Source organism: Colletotrichum abscissum (assembly GCF_030869225.1).
Source record: "Colletotrichum abscissum strain IMI 504890 chromosome Unknown Scaffold_26.1, whole genome shotgun sequence".
Classification (NCBI taxonomy): Eukaryota; Fungi; Ascomycota; class Sordariomycetes; order Glomerellales; family Glomerellaceae; genus Colletotrichum; species Colletotrichum abscissum.
In genome coordinates, this window is record NW_026850165.1 from 591,267 (window position 1) to 613,433 (window position 22,167).

The 22,167-nt window shown below is 53.7% G+C and overlaps 9 protein-coding genes across 9 annotated transcripts; 6 read left to right on the plus strand and 3 right to left on the minus strand.

Annotated features, from left to right (window-relative positions):
* Positions 1-955: 955 nt before the first annotated feature.
* On the plus strand, positions 956-2,386 carry CABS01_10389 (uncharacterized protein; the record flags this gene model as incomplete). Its single annotated transcript, XM_060543745.1, has 1 exon — positions 956-2,386. One exon carries the CDS (start codon positions 956-958, stop codon positions 2,384-2,386), a length of 1,431 nt encoding a protein of 476 aa, XP_060399427.1.
* Positions 2,387-3,442: 1,056 nt separating this feature from the next.
* Positions 3,443-5,226, plus strand: CABS01_10390 (tannase; the record flags this gene model as incomplete). The annotated part of the gene is made up of 2 exons (XM_060543746.1): positions 3,443-4,133; positions 4,190-5,226. 2 exons carry the CDS (start codon positions 3,443-3,445, stop codon positions 5,224-5,226), a joined length of 1,728 nt encoding a protein of 575 aa, XP_060399428.1.
* Positions 5,227-6,534: 1,308 nt separating this feature from the next.
* Positions 6,535-7,925, minus strand: CABS01_10391 (uncharacterized protein; the record flags this gene model as incomplete). The annotated part of the gene is made up of 4 exons (XM_060543747.1): positions 6,535-7,015; positions 7,108-7,484; positions 7,580-7,644; positions 7,724-7,925. The coding sequence occupies 4 exons, from the start codon at positions 7,923-7,925 to the stop codon at positions 6,535-6,537; spliced, it is 1,125 nt and encodes a 374-aa protein (XP_060399429.1).
* Positions 7,926-10,250: 2,325 nt separating this feature from the next.
* Positions 10,251-10,931, plus strand: CABS01_10392 (uncharacterized protein; the record flags this gene model as incomplete). Its single annotated transcript, XM_060543748.1, has 1 exon — positions 10,251-10,931. One exon carries the CDS (start codon positions 10,251-10,253, stop codon positions 10,929-10,931), a length of 681 nt encoding a protein of 226 aa, XP_060399430.1.
* Positions 10,932-11,402: 471 nt separating this feature from the next.
* On the minus strand, positions 11,403-12,812 carry CABS01_10393 (uncharacterized protein; the record flags this gene model as incomplete). The annotated part of the gene is made up of 1 exon (XM_060543749.1): positions 11,403-12,812. One exon carries the CDS (start codon positions 12,810-12,812, stop codon positions 11,403-11,405), a length of 1,410 nt encoding a protein of 469 aa, XP_060399431.1.
* Positions 12,813-16,394: 3,582 nt separating this feature from the next.
* On the plus strand, positions 16,395-17,071 carry CABS01_10394 (pyridoxamine 5'-phosphate oxidase; the record flags this gene model as incomplete). The annotated part of the gene is made up of 2 exons (XM_060543750.1): positions 16,395-16,592; positions 16,649-17,071. 2 exons carry the CDS (start codon positions 16,395-16,397, stop codon positions 17,069-17,071), a joined length of 621 nt encoding a protein of 206 aa, XP_060399432.1.
* Positions 17,072-17,190: 119 nt separating this feature from the next.
* Positions 17,191-18,125, minus strand: CABS01_10395 (diphthine synthase; the record flags this gene model as incomplete). Its single annotated transcript, XM_060543751.1, has 2 exons — positions 17,191-17,916; positions 17,991-18,125. 2 exons carry the CDS (start codon positions 18,123-18,125, stop codon positions 17,191-17,193), a joined length of 861 nt encoding a protein of 286 aa, XP_060399433.1.
* Positions 18,126-18,609: 484 nt separating this feature from the next.
* Positions 18,610-19,323, plus strand: CABS01_10396 (uncharacterized protein; the record flags this gene model as incomplete). Its single annotated transcript, XM_060543752.1, has 1 exon — positions 18,610-19,323. The coding sequence occupies one exon, from the start codon at positions 18,610-18,612 to the stop codon at positions 19,321-19,323; it is 714 nt and encodes a 237-aa protein (XP_060399434.1).
* A 710-nt stretch (positions 19,324-20,033) lies between these two features.
* Positions 20,034-20,708, plus strand: CABS01_10397 (ubiquitin-conjugating enzyme; the record flags this gene model as incomplete). Its single annotated transcript, XM_060543753.1, has 2 exons — positions 20,034-20,199; positions 20,344-20,708. The coding sequence occupies 2 exons, from the start codon at positions 20,034-20,036 to the stop codon at positions 20,706-20,708; spliced, it is 531 nt and encodes a 176-aa protein (XP_060399435.1).
* Between the last annotated feature and the right edge of the window lie 1,459 nt (positions 20,709-22,167).

A 22,167-nucleotide genomic window follows, 5' to 3' on the forward strand; every position in this document is an offset into this window, starting at 1 on the left:
AGGGCCGATACCCACATCCCGGCAGTGGCCGGACGTGTGGAGGCACTATCCGTAGGGTAAACTTAAAGCGGGCTTGGCAACCTTTACCTTAAGCTAAGCCTCGGGTTCGGGTTAGTCGGTGTTACGACAGGGATAAGGAGGCCGTCTGCCGTCCCCGCAAAGCTCTCTATCTGATCCCAACCCCATTCCTGAACTTCCCCTTTTACACACGAACACTTACGCGTCTCACTGGCTAAGAGGGCTCGCATTAGCCCCATAAGAGAGAGATCTTTTTGCCTCTCTTCCCCATCATGACTGGGGCCGCACAACATTTTCTAATTGCCAGCCAGCTCAGCCAAGCGCCCCCCCAAACGACCTTTCGTCTCTAATTCATTTACCTTTACCTTTTACTCCGTATCCCCGTCTCTATCCGCACCTTATTCTTTGCTCCTCGCTCTGGCCCCGTTCTGACTGATTTCTTGTTCATCTGAGCTCAACTAGTGCCAAGGTACCCGCGTATTACCAACCAAACACACACGCCTACCCACGTGCTCACAGGCTCACACAAACATACCCTCGTCTACTGTCATCGTTTGATTGTCGGTGAGACAGTAACACTATTAAAACATACCTTCGGACTTTGCCCCACTTTCTCAAAGGAAAACAATCAACGGGAACGGCAAATAACTACGGGATAATCGAACGCTGGAGCTCATCGCCATCTCGCATACTATTACCACGACATGCCGCCCCGGAAGGGTAGTCCCAAGGTGAAGACGGGATGTCGGACATGCAAGTGGGTTTTGCCTTTTCCCCTCAGTGGCTTGCTGGAATCAGATCCTTCCGAACCTTTATCTTTCATTATTCCTCAAATGGCGAAAAGGAGAAAATCTTGCTTGGGAGGCCTTGGCTGACTCTGGGATGATAACCAACTAGAGCTCGAAAGGTCAAGTGCGACGAGACCAAGCCCAAATGCATGCGATGCACATCGAGTGGCCGGCAGTGCGCCGGCTACGAGCCGACGCTCGAACACGGCCTATCGTGGTATCGGCCTCAGCAGCTAACCGCTCACGACCAGCGTGAGGGCAGAGCCTTCCAGTTCTTTTCTCACATGGTCGGGCCCGTCTTGTCGGGTCCGATGGACACGTACTTTTGGACGCACCTAGTTGTACAGTTCAGCCACTTTGAGCCCGCCGTGCGTCATGCCGTCCTGGCCATCAGCTCTCTGTACGAGGATTTCCACGACGGCGCCCGTGTCACGAGACAGAAGCCCGGAAACGATTTCGCGTTGAGTCACTACAGCGCGGCTATCCAGAGGATCAAATCCGCGCAGGATGAGCAGCTCGTGTTGCTGGTGTGTATCCTCTTCATCTGCATCGAGTACCTCCAGGGCGACGTCGAGGCCGCGCTCCGGCACTGCAAGCACGGTATCATGATCCTCAACCGGGTGGGCTGCTCTTCGTGGGCGCACGACTATCTGATGCCGATATTCCGGCGACTGAGCTTTGCCTCGTTCTTTCTAGGAATAAAACCGTCCGCAGACGCTGCGGTACCGGGTCTGTTAGGATTCGAAGTTCCGATACCAGACAAGATCGAGAGTCTGGGGGAAGCACAGAGCGCGATCGACGACTTGATGATCCACGCCATCCGATTTGTATCTGGCGAACCAACAGCCTTCGATCGGCAGGATCTCGAGACGCGGTTAGGCCAGTTCCATGAAAAGCTCACCGAGTTTGACGACTCGTTACCCCAGACAGAATCGGCGGCAAAGGTCGCGATTTGCAGCATGTTGATGAGATTTGAGATGGCCAAGATACAGATAGATACGATTGGTGGCAAGAAGGAGACAAGATTCGACAAGCATGTCGAGGGTTTCCGCAGAACGATAGAGCTGGCAAGGCGAGCGTCACATCTGAGGAAGTCGTATCCCGACGACCGTCCGCACGCCAGCTTCACATTCGAGAGCGGTTTCCTATCACCAATGTCTTTCGTATCCAACAAATGTCGAGACCTGAAATTGAGGCTGGAAGCGTTGGAGTTTATGGTTGAGCTCGCCGCGCCGAAAGAAGGCTTTACGGACGTTGGCACCTTGTACAGGATCGGCCGGCGAAGCATCGAGGTCGAACATGGGATATCTTTGATCGACGGCACGATTGAAAAGGATCCAGTCGCGCTCGCGAAGTTCTCCTTCCCTCCTGAAGAGAACAGGATGTTTGCCGCACCAATAGATCACGAGTTGTACGTGATCAAGAATGAGGATGGAACAACCACGTACCGGAGAAATGTGTCATTTTTGAGGAGAGACGCCGAGGGAACGGTCAGTTCCAGGCAAGAGTACATCACGGATCAGATATCGGGAATGGTATCGCAAAATGTACCATGTATGAGGTGTGCAAAGTCTATGTAGCACTACAACGATAACGAATGAGATTCCCCTTTGCCCTTCTTGGCAAGCTTGCATTTACTGGCCCGAAGGAATAAACATGAACAAGGAACTTTTAGACTTGCATGCGTGTCCCGCGTTGGATCTGAGTAGCATCCACCTTCGGCATCCCACATGCCCCCGGGACAGCTCCATAGCCAGATCTGAGTTTATTTGACAGCGTCTCCATATGCGAAGATCGGTCAACGATCCACCAGAAACGTGTTTGTGAGGTTGATTCTAGGTTTTAGGCAGTTTTCGGCGTTCGCCTAAGAGAAACCCCAGATTCTGTGCTTGTGTTTGTGAGCATGAGTAGCGTACGAATCAACTTACGCGTGAAACACGCCGAGATTTCGGCCGAGCCAAAACTGCCTCGCTCGGAGATCAGGCTTGCGTGGGCTTCACCCTCCTGATGATGAATCAAAGAACTGGAAGGATACCACCTCCCCTTTAGAAACACCCATGATCACCCTCGTGAGACCTTCTAGCTTCAGCAATGTCATCGTCCACCATGGCCTAGCTGCCGAGAGGCTGGTGCCGTAGCTCCAGTCCCAGAGTGGCGATGGGGGTGATCCGAACGCCGCTAAAGCGGCACTTGAGCCGTGCCACACGTTCACATCACCCTCCTCCACGCCTCCGGTCTTGCTCCACTGTGGGGCAAGACCGAGAGGAATAAAAGCCGGGCGATCGCCGGCTCGCTTTTGCTCCACGGTACTCCGGCCAGCGCCCCCCTATCAGAGCGGCCTTTTCGTCCTTTGCACGAGTCCAACGTCGTACTGTTGTTTCGACAGACGCTCAAACTGACGAGATTCCAGGAGCGAACCACTATGGCAGGTCCGGGCAGATGGAAGGGAAGCTCGGCTTTTCCGTATGGCAGAGGGGACAAAAGGGGCCCATCTAACAAACAATGGTCATATATCATGAAGAACATTTCCCCATACGATACCCGACATGTAGTCGAAGTCACGGGCATTCCCAGTTCTGTCTCTCGTTGTGGATAAAAGAGAGAGAAATCGTTACTCACCCAGAACGTTCGTCAACATGCCTTCCCCTATTTGGGCCCTCGCGGCCGCAGTCGCTCCGGCTTTCGTCAACGCCGCAACCCTCGCCGACGTCTGTACGACTGCCCACGCGCAAGAAGCTCTCCCCGCGAGCGGCTTCATCCCCGGCATCACCATCGACGCGTCCTCCGTCGTGACCTCGGTGGTCAGCAACGCCTCCGTCTCCTCCGAGTGGTATCCCTCTGCCACCATCGAGTACTGCAACGTCACCTTCGCCTACTCCCACGACGGCCTCACCGGCGACAAGGTTCACGTAACATACTGGGTGCCCTCTCCCGACACCTTCCAAAACCGCTATGTCTCGACTGGCGGTGGTGGCCTGGCCATCAACTCTGGAAGCCAGTATATCCCCACGGGTATCATCGTGGGCGCCGTGTCTGGCATCACAGATGGTGGCTTTGGGGACTTCAACACGCAGTGGGACGCTGTCTTCCTCGCGGCAAATGGTACTGTCAACTGGCAGTCCGTCTATATGTTTGGGTACCAGGCACACAATGAGCTGGCTACGCTGGGCAAGGAGTTCACCAAGAAGTTCTACAGTGTTGCCGCCGACCAGAAGATCTACTCTTACTACCAAGGCTGCTCGGAGGGAGGCCGTGAGGGGTGGAGTCAGGCACAGCGGTTCGCAGACCAGTTTGACGGTCTTGCCATTGGTGCGCCTGCTTTCAGATGTAAGTAACAATTCCAACGTTGTCTGTTTTTCCTATGGTACTGACAATCGCCTAAGATGGACAGCAGCAGGTCAACCATTTGACGGCCAACGTCATGGAGCAAACCCGAAACTACTTCCCTCCTAGCTGCGAACTCGAAAAGATCCTCAACATGACCATCGCCGCCTGCGATCCCCTCGATGGCAAGACCGACGGCGTCATCGCCCGCTCCGACCTCTGCAAGAACACATTCGACTTCAACACCACCATCGGACAAGCCTACTCCTGTCCCGCCAAAGCCGCTAGCACCGGCCCCGGCTTCCCTACCCCGGCAAGCCCGGCACAGAACGGTACCGTCACCACCGAGGCCGCGACTTTGGTCAAGGACTACTACGACGGCCTCCACGACTCCACGGGCAAGCGCGTCTACCTTAACTACCAACCCGGTTCAGCATTTTCCGACGCGACGGCCTCCTTTGACGAGGCAACGCAGACCTGGGGCCTGAGCATCTCCGGCCTCGGCGGCGAATGGGTTGCCCGATACCTCCAGCTCCGCGACACCAGCGACCTCGGTACCCTGGCTAACGTTACCGCCGATACTCTTCGTGACTGGATGCTCTACGGCATGAACAAGTACGCCGACTCGCTGCAGACGACGCACCCGGACCTCAGCGGAATCCAGTCCGCTGGTGGCAAGATCCTGCACATCCACGGCGAGCAGGACGATTCCATCCCCGCCGCCTCGTCGGTCCACTATTACGAGTCTGTGCGGAGCATCATGTTCCCGGGTCAGGGCTTCAACGAGAGCGGTGCAGCCATGGACGAGTTTTACAGGCTGTACCTTGTTCCTGGCGGCGCCCACTGCGGTGCCAACTCGAACCAGCCTGGTGGCGGATGGCCTCAGACGACGCTGCAGACTGTGATCGAGTGGGTTGAGAAGGATGCTGCCCCGGCGACGTTGAACAACACGGGTGTTGGCATCGACACGCTCTGCCGCTGGCCCATGCGGCCTTTGTGGTCTAACGATGGGGCTTCCTTCGATTGTGTTTACGACCAGGCTTCTATTGACAGCTGGATGTACACTTTCGATGCCTTCAAGATGCCCGTCTACTGATTAGCCGCAGACCCGAAGAAGTAGAGGTACATTTGTACAAGGCTTCTGAACTATTCGTGTACATATTTGTTTTGCAGTAACTAGTACAAAGCCGATTAATCTTCATGTCTAAGTAGTGTCGTCCAGGCAGACGTTCCCAATCCAGACTTGAGTTCCTCCAATTGCTGAATGTGGATGGCATGATCCATGAGAGAAAAGTCAAATCCATTATCCTGGATAATCTCCCGGCAATGATCGATGCTAGATCTTGTCCGGTGAAATGAGCCGGTGGGCAGCCGCTCACAATATGGTGAACTGTAAACATTCATCGCCCCCAATATTACCATTCCTTTCTTCCACTTTATACTTTTCTGCCAACGTCAATCTTCTGTTTTCGCGTCCAGTTTTTTAGTGCATCCTTGCAGACAGTTTAAGCGGCATAGCTCTCAGGAACATAATGCTCGAGACTACCCGAATCTAGTCGGCCTTGCGAACGGTGGCACTCGTCGCCTCCAAAGCCTCAAGCTTTGTCGACGCGACCCAACAAGCTTTTTCGGACTGAACAAGTCGTGTGTCTTGCAAATGACAGACTCAGTTTAGATAGAGATCTACGGTCCCCGCAAAGATCGGACCGCATCGACTACTTTGACTCAGTAAACGGCTATGACGGCACCAAATTTAAGTTATCCTAGCTTGAGGAACGTAAGGAGAAAGCCCCTGTAATGTGAATGGCGGCACAGGAAAGGCTGTGTGCACTGGCACCGATCCCACGGTAGCGTGCCTGGGCTTGAATAGCACCGCTGGCCTCATTATCATGAGCCTCAGTCTATGGCGTGCGATATAGGACGTGCCAATGTAGGTCGTATACCGCGATATCAGGGGGAACACAGTCTAGCACAGACCTTGTTTCGGCAAGTGAAGCTTTTGGGAAAACTTTAGCGAATAAATCAGCGTCTGTACTCCCGAAGATCGTCGGCGATCTCGAAAGAACTGATGACATCCTAGATCAGGTCCTAGGAAGATCCCTGCACTAGCCCTCGACAATCGCAGGTTCTCCGTTCATCTGAAAGAGCTTCCAGAAGAGAGATGGAACGTTAGAGAACGTAGGGTAGCAATAGCTTTGACTTCAATCGGTCATTCCTAATCATGTTGACATGATTGTCTGCAAATGTTTCGAGAGAATCTAGATTAGCCCTCTGCCCACTTACTTCGTCTCCATCACGATTGCTTGCTGCCCGTCGCTATGTTGAACCTCTTGTCACTGCTCATAGGGGAATATTTCATTATCATTTCATATTTTTACAAAAAGCGACACAAAGGGAATATGACTTAAGCCCTTCCACCGTCCTTGGTCGTCTCTTCCACAATAGACCACTTCGTCTCGATCGTTATCGCCTGCGCATTCCGGGGCAGCCTCTGCGTCGACTCCGTCTCCGAGATATCATCCTCGTCCGTCCCATTCGACCGCCTCCTCAACTCCCCCCTCCCGATCACCGTCGTCGTAAAGTGCACATCATTCTTGCCGTACATCGTCTCGAGCGGAATTCCGTTCGTCAAGTCCTCCACCAGGTGCTCGTGTTTGCACGATTGGCTATTGCCGCCCAGTCGCGACACGTACTCGTCCGTCTCGAAGCGGCGGTGCTTCCAAAAAGCCCAGAGCGGGAGCAGCATCGGCAGGGAGTTGCAGAGGATGGTGAGGTTCGTTTCAAGGACCGTAAGGAAGGTCGCGACGGGCATGTTGCGGACGACTTGTTCTAAACTGTAGACATCGATCATGATGCGGAGCCTGACGATGGAGGCGATGATGGCACTAGATCGGAAAATGTTAGACAACGACGCTCGTTCATTCAAGACAACGCTTTATCGATCCGCCGCTGTTGATGGAGGGGAACCACAACTCACATGAGATTCAACAAGAACACACCACTCAGCCCCCACCGCGTCGACACGCTGACCTTCTTTAAGCTCCAAATCGTGTAAAGCGGGACCAACATGATGACAGTGTTGGTGATGCAGTTGAACAGCCCTGTCGAGAGGATGCTTGCCTCGTGCTCGCGGCAAATGTCCTTATTCGTCGCGTGCCATCTGCCGTTGGTGATGTGGCAGACCAGCAGAGTCTGAAGGATGTTACCGATGCCCCAGAGAATGACGATGAGGAAGGTCATTTTGGTCGCCAAGCGCATAGGCGGGCTCGTGAAGACGCGGAGGTAGAAGAAGAGAACGCTGAGCTTCGTCGTTAGGCTGACGAAGCCAAAGATGGTATCGGAAGGGAGGAAGAGCTTCGATTTGCCGTCATGATTAGCAACCGATCACATCCGAGTAGGCCCCATAATCTCACAGCGAGTTATGAGATCGAGTTGATAGGGAAACTCACAGAATCCAAAAACGTCCAGTTCGCCTCGACCTGCGAAAGCTCATATCCAAGACCGGCAGACGTCCCTGTAGCCAAGTTTTAGCAACATATTCTCCAGACAACCCATCTTTGAGCCTCCACGGCACAGTTTTGTAGGTTGCTCACAAAGTCCTTGTATCACCAACAAAGCAATCCCCTGAGGAACAGCCAACAACGTAAAGTAGTCATCCCAGCCCAGCCTAGACCCCGCCAGCACACGAGAGACGACCCGAAGCGCAACCACCAACACTGTCACGAAAGCCACCACCGAGTTGGCAATAAGATACGCCGAAGCCTGAGGCACAATAGGCATCTTGGTGTACTGCATGTGGGGAGAATTCTCTCCGTCGTCGTTCGGGATGCCGAAAGGGTGCGATCGCGTCGGTTTGGCCTGAGAGGCTTTTCCTGGTGACTTTGGCGGAGTGCACCGTGCCGGGGGTGGGAAGAGAAAACGAAAAGAAACAGAAGAATTCCGAGAGATTGGGAGGGGCAGAGGAAAAGAGGAATACAGGCCATGTTTAAACTCGAGATACTGCTCCTCGCTTCACTTTGCTTAACCCACTCTATCGCTTTCTCTCTTTCGCTCGCTCTTGCAACAAGCAATGCAAACAGGGATAAGGTCACATTGAGTTTCAACGCATGGGAAAACGCGCCTACGATTCTCGCTCGAAAGGGCAATGACTCGCACTGGGGCGTTATTGTTCCCCCCTCCTCCCCTGATCTCGCTTCCCCCGGGCTATAGAGTGGACACCTGACTGTGCTGACTCGGAAGGGTGGACTGAAAGACAAGAAAAAGACTAGACATATCGTTGAGACCTGCCCAAAGAACCAGTAGAGAAACCCACGATGCTAGGAACGCAATAGCCCGCACATCCACATCCCGACTTGAGGTGGCTTTCCCATTCGCCTCGCTTTCTGAGCCTTGACTCCTTGCGCCCTCCCCTGGCCTAGCGTCGTCCGGGGCCCTTCGCTAATACCGACAATGTCCATACCTAGACTTGTAACTCCACGCTAGACTCTTCAACACAGAATCACATAAATCCTCCTTTCCCCCCTTGTTCGTCACATACCTTACCCGGGGGACGCCATCGCTTTGCAAGTTTGCTCCTAGTGAAGTTGCATCTGTCAAGGTCGCTTAGGTCTTGGTACAGCCGCCCCCTGGCTCGGAGACCTATGCGGCATACCGGGATAGTTTAAGAATTTATGGCTTTCAGCGCGGCACTTGAATGCTGCGCATCCAACCCCAATGGAGGCGAGCTGCGGGATGTGGTGGATCTTCCCCGATGTCACACGTGGGCGCAAAGTTGCACTCGGAACTCTTCGACCATTAAGCGTCGAGAGGAGCACGGAGTACACATGTATAATTGGAAAGAATATGCAACCTGTTATCAGGCTGTTGAAGGAGTTGCTTTTCAGACTTCTTTGCTAAATATGTGATAAGTACGTAATCCTTATGGGCAAAAGTCGAAAACTCGGGCAAGTACACTGCGGATCGTGAGTCAAGCGTCGGGAAGCGGCAGGTCGATCAACAGCAATTACCAAAGACTCAAGCACTTACCTGAATGTGGACATCACCGAGCATCAATGAAAAAGCACATGAATGGTTCGATGCCTGAGCGCTGAGTTGAGCCCGGCTCTCTGGTCTCCATTCCCAAAGAACGAGTTCAATCCAATTGCGGATACCATTTCCATCGTCAGCAAGAAACCCCCACCTAGACCCTTGCAACTAGGGCGCTAGTTGGTTGCAAAATAGAATGGCTGCGCTATTAAGGTTAATTACGTCTATGAACCTAGGGGCTTCGGGCGGGTCTGGCTTTCGTCAACACGAACGCTACGGATAGCAGCGTTCGCTGGCCTTGCCTAAACCGGATGATTGGTGCCGGGGATGGGTCGACGTCAACGTCCTGTCTTGGGAGTTGCTATCCGGACATGGCGATAAGGTTAAGAGAACGCTTTCACGGTTGCGAGACTAGAACTTGGCGCAAAGGTCGCGTCTAGCATGAAGTTACAACCCCCATGTCGCGTTCAATCAAGGTATTCCCAGTCAAAGCACCTAGCATCCACGGAACGAGGAGTTTCTCAACTCTGCCTGATCAAGACTCGAAGTAAGTAAATAGTACAACTTGAACTTTAGTCTAGAATTATGGAATCCATTTACACTTGGTTGACAATATTCAGCCTCAAAGACCAGTAATTCATTCCTTTTGTGGTACGTTAACGCAGTGCTCAAATACGAGCTGTTTGCAACTTGAACAATAGAGCTTTCATATTCCATCATTTCAAGGGTCTGGGTCTTTGGTAAAGCATATTGTCGCTCATTGTCTCCGAGTATCCAACAACAATGATCTTTGAGATAGTGGTTGAAAGGAGCTAAGAGCGTCAGGGCGTGTGAACGGAAAAACAACAATGAATTCAAAAGCGGCAAATCGAGAGCCCTTCTTAAAGCAAGTCACGAGAGTACGATCTTATATCTATCGATCTACATTCCGCCGTCTTAGACTAGTTTGGACTCATCAAAGTCGTCAACTCACACTGCTCACTGCAGTCTACGACTAACCATTCAGACAAGGTAAGTGACTCACCCCCAGCACATAACTAATATCCTCTCTAGACACCTCCACCCATTCCATTCCCACAGCCTCCAAGCTCAACTATGTCCTCCCCATCCCCATCCATAACCTACCCCCCTCGAGGCGTAACAGCCTACACCTCAACCTCCGGTCCCATCCACGCTCCCAACCTCGAAGCCCTCGACCTCCTCCGCGCCCGCCCAGACTACGAATCCTGCATGCCGACCCTAACCTCCCCCGAACTCGCAACAGACTGGGACGCCCACTACCTCCTCCCCAACCCCTACCAGAACCCACCCACCCTCGACTCCGTGACGAACCCCCTCCGCGTCTCCCATGCCGAGATCGACGCAACGTGGGACCCGTATAAACTAGCCGCCATGATCACACGATCCCACCAGGACATGAATATCCTCGACCATACTATCGTCGAGGTGCAGAGAGAAAAGTACGACGTGGACCGCATCCTCGACGACGCGGAGCGCAAGAGGAATGGAGGACGGTACCCAGACTCTTGGACGAGTTACTCTTCGTTTTCCAGACGTGGGTGGAACAGCGATGACTATCGTCGACGTCGGGCAGCAATGTGCAACGAAGACATCACGCCCTCCCGGCAGTCCAGGGCCAACTCAGGATGGGACGTATATAAACTCCGCGAGGTCTTTTCAAGTCTCCAGACTGATATCGGAACCAAGGTAGGTCGACTTGCTAACGTGGAGACAGAGTTGCGTCGCAAAGTGCTTCAACTTAACAGACTTCTGTAAGAGGCATCGAGTGTGCTGAGTTTAGAGCAGGTTTGGTCTCTACCGGAGAAACATGGGAACTAACCTTTGAAGTTTGAGAGCAGGGGTAGGGACCCAGTTACGTTGGAGGAACGTCACCTTCAAGCGCAGAATCGGGGACGGCGGAGGTGCTTAGGTAGGGAAGCACAAGTAGAGAAGAATTTGATTTTGCCAGACTTTCTGTCTGAGACAGAGGCTGGCCTCATACGCCTTATTAATGGCTAACCATGGTATCTATGTGCCCTGAGCAAAATGTGGTATCATAATCTCGTGACCTGTGCAAAGTAACTCCGTGAGCTTTTCCATCCGATGAATCATGATCCCTGTTCATATCCCGAATACCATGTGTAACGGTGCCTCGCCATGTTGCTCTCCATCATTAGACATGCTCGAGCCCCTCATTCCAAATAACGCCACCAAATGCCGCCTACTCAACTGAGTCGAACGTGTACTTTAGTCCTCTTGAATATCCTCCTCGTTGTCCGTCTCGAGGAGGTCCAAGAGACTAGGGTGCGGTTCGCCACAACACGGGCAGATGCCAAGCTCGTCATCGTCGCCCATCATATCCTCAATGTCCTCCATGGGGTAGCCACTGCTGCGGCAGAACTCGGTCCACTGGCGGTCATCACCATCCCCGTCGCGGCTCTTGGGCACCCTCTTCCAGATCGTCAAGTCCCGACGGCTAGGCGCGGACTTGGGATGGCCTGTCTCACGGGGCGCAGGAGGCATGATGGGCTCCTTAGGATGATAGTGGCCTTCATCAGTTTCATTTCCAGGGTCAGAGTCGGAATCACCGTCGTCTTCCCGCTTTGCCTTTATTGTCTTCCAGGCCCGAACAACACGCGCGCAGCTCGAGATGCCCGGCAGAGGCTTCAGGGAGTTTTTGACTTGAACAAACGAGGGCAAGCCAGCAAGAAAGAGGCCCTCGTCGCGCAGAAGCCCAGTAAGCTCTGCGGTGGCCTTGCTGCCAGCATCGTCAATCGGAAGACCGGTGACCTGCAACTCATTCAGAGAACAACCGAGCTCGTGTGATGCCACGTCGTGCAGGTCGCTGCTAGGCATAGGCAGAAAGTCGTCGATAAAGTTCACCAAGTCAATCCTAAGCGACTCAAGGCCAGGAAGCAGCTTGGGACGGACTAGCGTTTTGTCATGCTTGGGATCGAAGGGAGGACGGAGGGCACGCAGGAAATCCGTCACTTGAGCCCACGTGTAGCAGCGGAAGCCGCCACGGGCATAGGTTCGCTCACTGACGCGAGGAATCGTCCGCAGTGTGATGTCGCTCTTCAGAGACGGGTGGTAGGATCGCTCAAGCTTGTGCTTTCGCTTCTTGTCGTCATAAAACTGGGCGACGATGCGGAAGTTGACATGCTTGATGTCCTTTCGGAATCCAAAGTCCAGCTCGGCAAAGTTTCTGACGGCATGTTCATTCGTGAAAGTGAAAGTGTTGTGGCTCCAGAACATACGGCTGCCTTCGTCGTGCATCGCCTTGCATGTCGCCAAGAAGTGGATGGCGATTTGATTACCGCGGCTTTTCTCCTGTGCTGTGAGGTTGTCCGGCGTGAGTTTCGTCAAGGGGTCGATAATCGTGTCCTTCGAGGTCATCGAGTACTTGAGAATGCGCAGGAGGACCTCTGTTGGAAGGTACGGAAAGGAGCGAGTTCTTGAAGAGGGGTCTTGTTTCCGCCTGGCACCTGCTTGGAGGTTCTGGTAGTTGGCGGATACGGGTGACCAAGAGATGCCGTTTTCTCGGAGCAGTTTTTTCAGCTTCGCATTCTCCTCAGCGAGAGCCTGATTCGATGACCTGAGAGGCTGATTGTAGTAGGCTTCGGCCTGATCCTCGACATCACGGCACTCCCATGGCATGATCTCCTGACTATGGATTAGCGTGCAACAAAAGTAAAGCAGAAAACAGATAGACCAACGAATTCTCGGTTTGCCATGGCGATGGATTGGGCTGCAGAGTCCGGCGAGGTTGCGAATTAGGAGGGTTCCTCGGCCTCGTGGCAGGTATGAATGGGTCTCGGTCTGTCGAGGTGGAATGCGGGCGCGGATGAGGGACTCGAAAATTTGATCCGCCGATTTGGAGTTCGGCAATTTTTTGTTGCTGGACGAGAAGTGGATGGGGGTTGAATTTGCAAGTTCCGGCCAGAGCGTTGTTCAAGGCTCCAAGAGACAACGCCACTGATTAGGTAGGTTGAACCTTGACGTTGGTGACGCAGGGTACAACAGTTGGTCGGAGTGAGTACGGAGAACAGCGAGTGACCTTGCGATGCGACTCGCGACTGGAGAAAGAATCAAAAGTGAAACGAAGGTTTGAAGGGGAAAAAAAAAAGAGATAGATGTGGTGTTCGTCTTGACGTTATGATGGAGTGGAAATAAAAGTCAGCCAAGCCGACAATCGGATGTCGGTCGGGTGAACAAATTGGCGGTAAGATGAGAGAGGAAGAAATTCCTCAGTGGCCGAGTCGTAGGTAACAAGTCGGCAGTGACGGATGACGATGCCCGAATGAGGGAGCCCTGGCCGTGGTCGGTTCGGGCTATCGAGTCGTTGAAGAGGTTAATCACTAGCGTATCCGTAGAAAGGTGACAAGAGCTCGCAGCTGAGTCGGGTCGGAATTGGCTTGTCGGTTTTTCGCGCCGTCTGCTGGCCCGCCTGTTCTATTGTGATTCAGGGTCAGCGAGGGTGAAGGCAGACTGAAGTAAATCAATCTAAGCGGACCTGACGTGGTTCATCAGTGGGGATTGAACTCTGGGCGTAGATGAAGGAAGGAAAAGAAGGGGCGGTGGAGGGTTGATGTTGAAGGGAGCAATCACGAGGGAAAAAAAAAAGGTTCCAGAGATGAGAGATGACGAGGGGTAAATGCGAAGCGACGCCGCTGGGAGAGGTGGCAGATCTGCGCGTAGGCGAGGGAAGGAAAGTGGACGGGACGGGGATGAGGCAGGTGAGGACTGGACGGACCTTCTGGTGGAGTGCGGGTGACGGTGACGGCGGCCAGTGGCAGCAAGAATCGCCGACGTTTGTTTCCTCTTTGGTCCTTATTTCCCTTTCCGCCTGTCTGGCTGTGGTGGATGGTCGTGGTTGCCTACCTTACCTTACTCAGGTGGTAGGTGAGGTCGGTGAGGTAAGGAAGGTGCCTGCTCCCACGTTCGGCAGGCAAGCGACGTTGCGCCGTCTCAGGCTCTTCAGCTTTGACGGTGCCGATGTCCGCCGAAACTCCGACGTGAGCTTCTTTGCTGGAAGGCAGGCAGGCTGTAGACCGCACCTTCTTCTTTCCTAGGTACCTCTGTCTTCAGACCACGAGACTGACTGCCGGTATCAATCTGCAGGCGCTGAGTTCGGGAAAGAATCATTTAATGTGAGATACTTGTCTTAGACTATTAATTCGCCTGGCATCTAGGTAGTCACCTCGCTGCGGAGTAGCGAGCTTGAGGTGGGATGGGGTTGCAATCCTCGCGCCTGCTGTAGGCGAATGTGTTTAACGACGGTAGGAACTGTTGCATTTGACGGGGGAAAGTGCTGAACGGAACGAGAACTGTTGTATCTTTCCTGGACGGGAAGCGCACGCAGCAACTGCCACGACACACGAGACACTGGACGAGGCAATTGGCCGGCTGTATCATGATTTAGTGGGGCATTCTGTGACTGCCCGACGGCGATTACTCGCAGATTGGATGCATTGATTGAAGATTCCCATGGGTAGTTGGATGGACGATATGACGATGCTTTTGGGGGAAGATGAGGGAAGCAACCACAGAAACGAAGCAGTGATGAGCAGGGACGGCAGGGGCAGGGGCAAGAGGTACCTAGCGTAAGGTACCTACCTATACAGGGGTGGGTACGAAGTACTTGAGGTAGCTTCCGAATCTGCTCTGGGCGCTTGGAGTCAATTGCAGCCGTATGGAAACTAAAGGTCAGACGTTCAGCAATCAAAGATGAGAATCGCTTCTTTTCTTTGGTGGAATTGTCTTTGACAAACAGCAGTTGGATATGCTCTACCAACGTGCCAAACCGCCTGGGTATTCAGAAGCACGCCAGGAAGAAAACAAGCGCCTAACATGCGCAAACATGGCTGTCTAGCTCTCCATCTTGACCTAATGTATGTCTTGGATTGATCGATCCCGATCTGGACTTACACCGAAGGGCAGCCGCAGTTCACAGTGCTGCATACGAGGTACCATGCAATGTTCTTTACATAAGGTGGATAGGAAAGTAAACAGAGTGCGCCTACCTGCCTTGACATAAGGTGCATTATGTAAGGCTGGAGAGAGGTGTCAAAGGCAGGAAAGGAGACACGAGGGCAAGTACGGATGCCCCGTTGTAGCTTCCCGATCACGATCGTTGTTTGGTGGCAGCATCGGGCTCGTCAGTCACGGCATTGTGGGAGTTGCCGATAGAGCACCTCAGTCTGATCCTTCAAGTCACGCAAAACTCTTACCCCAGATAATCGGAGCAACCACTAATCGTTTCTCCTCTGTCTCTCCGTGGCTGTCAATGCCTTCAGCCTTTTTGTCTGTGCCTCTCGCATCTGCATCGCGACTGGACTATGGAGAACAAAAATGCCACACAGACCGGCAACAGCTGACGCCGCTGGCACAAGTCGCAATCGAAAGGCTAAATCGAACCTCGGATTGCGCTACCTTGTCTGGGCATTTATTGATTGAAGACCTACGCTCCCCACTGGCAGGCTACCTTCGTAAGTGAAGCTCGACCGAGGAGCTCATGTGTTAAGTAGGAATTCCCATGGTTCATGTGCACTGCACGCAATGCCACACAGCAGCAGATTCGCTCCCATGGAGCACTCCACGCCCAGTGCCGATATCAACATCAACCCAGCTCCGGCCACGCAAACAAGACGATCAATGATGAATTTAACCCCATAAAACGCGTCGTTCATCGAGACTTTCATGGAGCTGCCTACCTACCTACCTTGCTACCTTACCTCATGGAACCCCATTTGCCCGTGGTGCCACTGCGGGCTGGCCCCTTCTATGGTAGGCAGGAACGAACGCCATCTGCCCCTCTGCTCTTGACGTCATGATGTCTCGCCCATTTGCTGCTCTGCAGCTCAAGCTCCCTAACCTCCGCGCGACCGACACTGCGACCCGTGGTCACTCGGCCGTCGCTCAGTCACTAGCTAGCTACCTTACCTTAGGTAATTCCTTTTGAGACCTTTCCCAACGTGCTTTTTCGATGATGAAATCGGTCGTGCCTGGCTGCACGTAGCTACAGCAATGAGGTCAGCTCGCCTGAGGGGCCGCCCTAGGTAGGAGGGGGTTCAAATACTCCCTCTACAAGAACCTCCCTCTTGCAACTCAATGTCTTCTCCTGTACTTTTCTCACGATCCATCATTCGGACTGTTCAGCTCAATCGACGCGTTCAATCCCATTCAAGACTAATCAATCCTCCCAAAACCACAAACAAACTCCCAAGAACCCCTTTTATCATGTCTTTCTCAAACACTTCCACCGGCAGCAAGCCCGCCGATCCCTATAAGGCAGCCAACCAGGACAACGATGTCTCCGTCAAGGATAAGGTCGAGGCCTTTGTCAGCTTCGCCGACAAGACCAAGTTTGCCATGATGACCACCAGAGATGCAAAGTCTGGCGCTCTCGTCTCTCGCGCCATGGCTCTGGCCGCAACGGTTCGTATTCTACCCTGACGCCTCTCACGAGCTCTTTCTTTCTAACATCTACCCAGGAAAACGGCGGAATTGATCTGCTGTTCCACACCAACACCGAGTCCAACAAGACGGATGAGATTGACAGCGATCCCCACATCAACATCTCCTTCATCAACAGCTCAGGTGACTGGGCCTCCGTCTCTGGTGTCTCTAGCGTCATTACCGACCGTTCGCTGGTAAAGAAGCACTACAGCCCTGCACTCAAGGCGTGGGTCGGTGACCTCGGTGACGGCACCCACGACGGCTCTGAGAACGATCCCCGCATCGGTATCATCCGCGTCAAGACCGTCAGCATCACCTATGCCCTCAGCAACGCTACCTTCATCGGCAAGGTCGCCCAGCTGGCCGAGGGTGTTGTGACCGGCAGCCCGGCAAAGGTCAATAAGTTGAGAGAAGTGTCCTCCCAGGAGGTCGAGCAGTACCGCTCAGCTTCCTCTTGAGCTAAGATGCGTAAGAGTTGTAATAATGGCGGCGGCATGTAATAATAGCACAAAGTAGAGGAAGGTTATCGGCGGAATAAGCCGCAAAACCCCGCCCAGTCACGGGATATGAATGACGATTATTGCTTCCCATAGTCCGCAGCCCAGCTCTTGTCAAACGTCTCAGTGTTCACCGCAAACTCGCGAATGTAGTCGCGCTCCAGCTCGTGTGCCCTTCTGCCGAGGAGAACCATGCTGTGAAGCGGATCACCCAGGATCTCATCCGTATCGCACAGCTCCTTCAGCGTGCCAGCAACATACTTCTCAGTCTTGCCTCCCACGCGCGCCGCTCCAATAGCCAGGCTATCAGGCGTATACACGCCCTCCTTCTTATCCTCTTCAATCTCGAGCATCTGCGCAGCGCACTGTCCGACAGTCATGTACCGCGGCGGCTGGTAGACCCTCCGTCCCCTCGCCATATCCTCGAGGCTCTGCTCCTTGACCTTGATGTCGAGCAAGACGAGCGTGTGCAGACCGATATCGCGGTTCTCCTTAATGCGGTCGTAAAAGGAGGCCGGCTTCCAGGTGTCGGTGAAAAAGACCATAGAGACGGTCTGGCCAAAGTTGTAGAGCTGCAAGCCGGTGGCGCCGATGCCGGACATGATGGAGGCGTTGGGAACGGTGGCGACGGGGATGGAGAGCTCGCGGGCGCGGAGGACGAGGTCGGTGTGCGTTGTCGCGCCAAAGGGATCGCCGACGACGCAGAAGGCTACATCTTCGGTCTGGGCGTCGCGGAGGATCTCGTCGCTGTTGGATTCGACCATTTCGCGGTCTGCTACTACGATTTCGCGGCCGTAGTAGGCTTCCTAGATGGTTTGACGCAAGTGTTAGACAAAACCTGTCATCGGGAAAGAGAATAGTTTGAAAAGACCAGGCGCACCAAGACGGCCTTGTCGACGAGAAGGATGCTCGTGTAGGCTTCAAGGTAGACTCGCGAGGCCTTCTTGACGACTTCGAGGCCCTTGACTGTGATGTCGGTCTCGTCGGAGAGACCTAGTCCTACGAGGTACAGCATTCTGGCGGTTGTTCTTCTGCAACTTTCCGAGGGGAGTATTGGCGCGTGCTCGAATATCGGGTCACAGGCAGTCGTTCAATAAGTATGAAAATTCGTCGAAGTTGGGCGTAACTTTTTTCTTCCACACCTTGGAGGGGGAATTGGATGGAGGGGTAGGTATCTTTTTTTTTTTAGCGCTACAACCCCACCATCGCACCCCCTGGACCCTGTCTCGCCTGGCCCCTCCCAATTCTGATCCCCAACCCCTGCAGCCTCACTCAACCCCAGCTCGTCTTCCCAGGCTTTAAATTTCATCATCGAACGCGTCTGGCCAAGCTCTGTAACCATCAACCACGCTATTGCTCGTCGCGAGTCCTGCCCTACAAACGAATCCGACTTCGACTTTTTCGACGTATCTCCCCTCTTCAGATCGCGAAGCTGCCGAAAAGGAGCACCGTCACCAAGTACCTACCTCCACAGAGAACCCAGCCACGAAACCCAAACAATGGCCGACAAGAAAGCAAGCGCCTACGGCGCGCCTGCAGGCGACACCGACTTCCGCAAGACCTACGACCTAGACGAATACGCAGCCAAAGCCAAAGACCGCGAGGCCAAAGAAAAAGAAGAAGCCAAAGCCCGGTACGAGGCTAAGCTCGCGGGCAAGAAATACTACAAGCCCCTGACGGGAGACGAGACCCTCACGCAGGCGCGGCGCAACGTCCTGGACCTCAGCGCGCAGGTCGGCAAGACGCAGCTCGTGCCCGCGGGCGCGGGCGTGGGCAAGAGAGGCCGCGGCGCGGGATTCTACTGCGAGCCGTGTGATCTCACGTTCAAGGATAACAAGCAGTTTGTGGAGCACTTGAACACGCCGCAGCACTTGGCGAACACAGGGCAGAAGACCGAGGTCAAGAGGGCGAGTGCGGAGGAGGTGAGAGAGAGGATCGAGTGGCATTGGCAGAGGAAGCTGGATCTGGAAAAGGAGAAGGCGACGAGTTTGCAGGATAGGCTTGCGTTGCGGGAGGAGGAGAATGCTAAGGAGGCGGAGGAGAGGAGAAAGAAGAGGAAGGAGGCGGATGAGAGGAGGAGGGCCGAGAAAGAGGCAGCGGAGAAGGTGAAGACGGAGTATGGAGATGATGTGAGGATCGAGGGCGAGCACGATGAGGATGATATGATGGCTGCGATGGGGATTACGGGGTTCGGAGGGACGAAGAAGAAATAAGCTGTGCCGCGAGAGGCGGGTGATTCCGAGAGCTGTACGATGATCAGGACGCGAGAAATGATACCCTTGTTTGGCAACACGATGGGAAGAAAGATCCCAAGCTTCGAATAGTCACCATGGACGTGTGAATATGCGAATTGATTCGAAGCAGTGCCTCGGTTCTAGGTACGGTAAGTCTTCACTGTCCCCAACCACGAAACTGACGTTCCTTCACCGAAGTTCTATCGGTCTGTCTCGGTGAGATAGCTGACCGAAGCCCCTCAGATACCGGCACCTCGAACCCCTGCAGCTCGGGTAACCCCACCTTCGCATTGGCTCCGATTTCGACAACCAGCCCGCGGTCGGGTCCGTTTGCCGCCATCAGCAACCTCTCCACGCTGGATATTTCCAGTCCTTTCCCACCTCACTCGAACAAGGCACTGGAGCAAACGACGAAAATTCGAGCCAACAAAGCCGGCATCTGAACGACTGCCTTCTGTTCTCTTCAATTTACGTCAGTCGAAGCCGCATCGAATTATTTAAACGAGCATTACCCCACGCGCCCCTACTGTCGGCTTTCCCTCAATTATTCGTTCGTGACGTCTCCAAGCGCAAACAACTCGAGACTCGGTTTTGGTGTCACCGTCGATCGTTCCTTGCCGCCCGACACATACACACGGACCTATACACAGACAGCTACAACGATACACAGATCAGGACCTTGCGACACCATGGCATCGTCCTCTGCAGCTGCGGCGTCGCTGCTGGGCCGGCAGCTCAAGGAGATGCAAACGGGAAAGGACATCCCCGGTATCTCGTGCGGTCTGGTCAATGACAACAGCATCTTTGAGTGGGAGGTGATGCTCATGATCAGCGACGACTGCAAGTATTATGGAGGTATGTTTTCTCCCTTCCGCCTGCTGCTTGTTCAAAGTAGATTCGGCCCTTCGAGCTTACCAAGCTGGCTATGCCCCCTCCCCCTCCAACCCTCACCTCCTGCTCGCGCGCAATAGGCTGACATACTTCTCTCCCCAAAAACAGGAGGCAACTTCCGCGCCAGACTCACCTTCCCGGCAAACTACCCCCTTATGCCGCCCTCTCTCACCTTCCAGACGCCCATCCCCTTCCACCCAAACATCTACCCGGACGGCCGGCTCTGCATCTCCATCCTCCACCCGCCCGAGGAGGACCAGTACGGCTACGAGGCGGCCTCGGAGCGGTGGAGCCCCGTTCAGAGCCCTGAGACGATTCTGCTGAGCACCATCAGCCTCTTCCACGGACCTAACGACGAGTCGCCCGCCAACGTCGAGGCCGCACGCATGTTTCGCGAGGAGCGCGAGGGCAAGAATAAGGACTTTCGGAGACGGTGTCGGGCTTGTGTTAGAGAGAGCTTGGGGGAGGATTGAGTGGAGTAATCCCGGGAGAATTGCTCCTTCAGACATTGAGATTTGGGTTTGGTGGGAGCCATTGGGATGGCTAGGATGGAGAGTAGATGTGATCCATGTTGCGACCGGCTGGTTGGGTGATTATCACGAGGCATTAACGAGAGAATGGCGAAATCTTGACGAGCGTCCTGCATCATGGAGTTTGGAGATATCTACAGCATTGAAGCAGGCTGGGTTGGCATTCAAATTGACGCCTTTTGAATTCTCAAAGGAGTACTTTGAAGTTTGCATATTCTCTCAGGTTTCTTGGGGGCCTCAGCCAGTCCCTGTGGGTAAATGGAAACGATCATGTTCTATCATCACCACCATCCACCCCCCTGAGTTCTGACCTACACGTAACGTATTTCCCTTCGCTGTCACACCTCTCTCCTGGGTTAGGTCGATGCCTTCTCTCTCTCAGCCTCGAGGCCTTTCATTTCTAATCCTCTCCTTCCAACATCACCTCCCTCTCTACGGAGTATGTTCTCCGTTGCCTCTGGCATCTGTTTTACAGACTACGACAAAACACGGTAATCAACGTCTAAGAAAGAGCGCGCGAATCATTCCCACGCCCGCATGAGCCTTCAGCCTCTCCCGTCTCCAATCCCCAGCATCTTCAACGCTTACCCATTTGTTCGAAAAAGCAAGCTGGCGTTTCCCCGGGACAAGCCATAGTCCACAGCTAAGCCCCTCCCATCGCGTCCGCTAGCAGGACTTACGCAGGGGGCGGTCGTTGAAAAGCCCTCCTTTATGGCAGACGCCACAGTTGCCTACAGGAGATCAGGCATTAAGGTTGGAGAAGGAAGCTCCAAGCTGCGGTTCTGGGGTCGAATTGAAAGTAAGGATTGTGAGTTCAGTACTAGCGCATCTAGTCGGCGTGGCTTCTGGACTTTTTGACCATTGATGATGATTGCGTCTTCTTCCACAGGGTACTTCGAGGCCAGGTTTGTGTTGGAGCGTGTAACCCCGTGTCCACGGTCTCGGTAGTGCCCCGAGTTCAAGTGACAAGTTCGATTTTGCCACGACGCCAACGACGAGAAAGACACGAATCGGACACGTACTGGAAAGACTAATACCTAGTAGCAACGAGAACGGCGAAAGACAGCTGGCTCGACTTTAAGCCTCATTTTTGAAAAAGTTCTAGCCGCTAGTCATTGGTTCTGAATTCGGCGGCGCCGACATACCAAGCAGGCAGGAAACTTCCGCGGCTGAACATCCATGTCTCACACAAACACAAAGTAGTCAAAGCCGGCAGAGAAAGTAACTAAACTGCGCCAGAGCCGTTCTTGTCCATGCCGTGTTTTCCTGCTCCGCACTCTGCCCTGCCACCAGCCTACACCCCTTGGCCATTCAAGCTAATAGGCAACTAGTCGCTCGTAGGTTGTCGAATATCACGAGATTGTCCTCGCATCAACATACCTGTCACCCCACATAGTGGCTC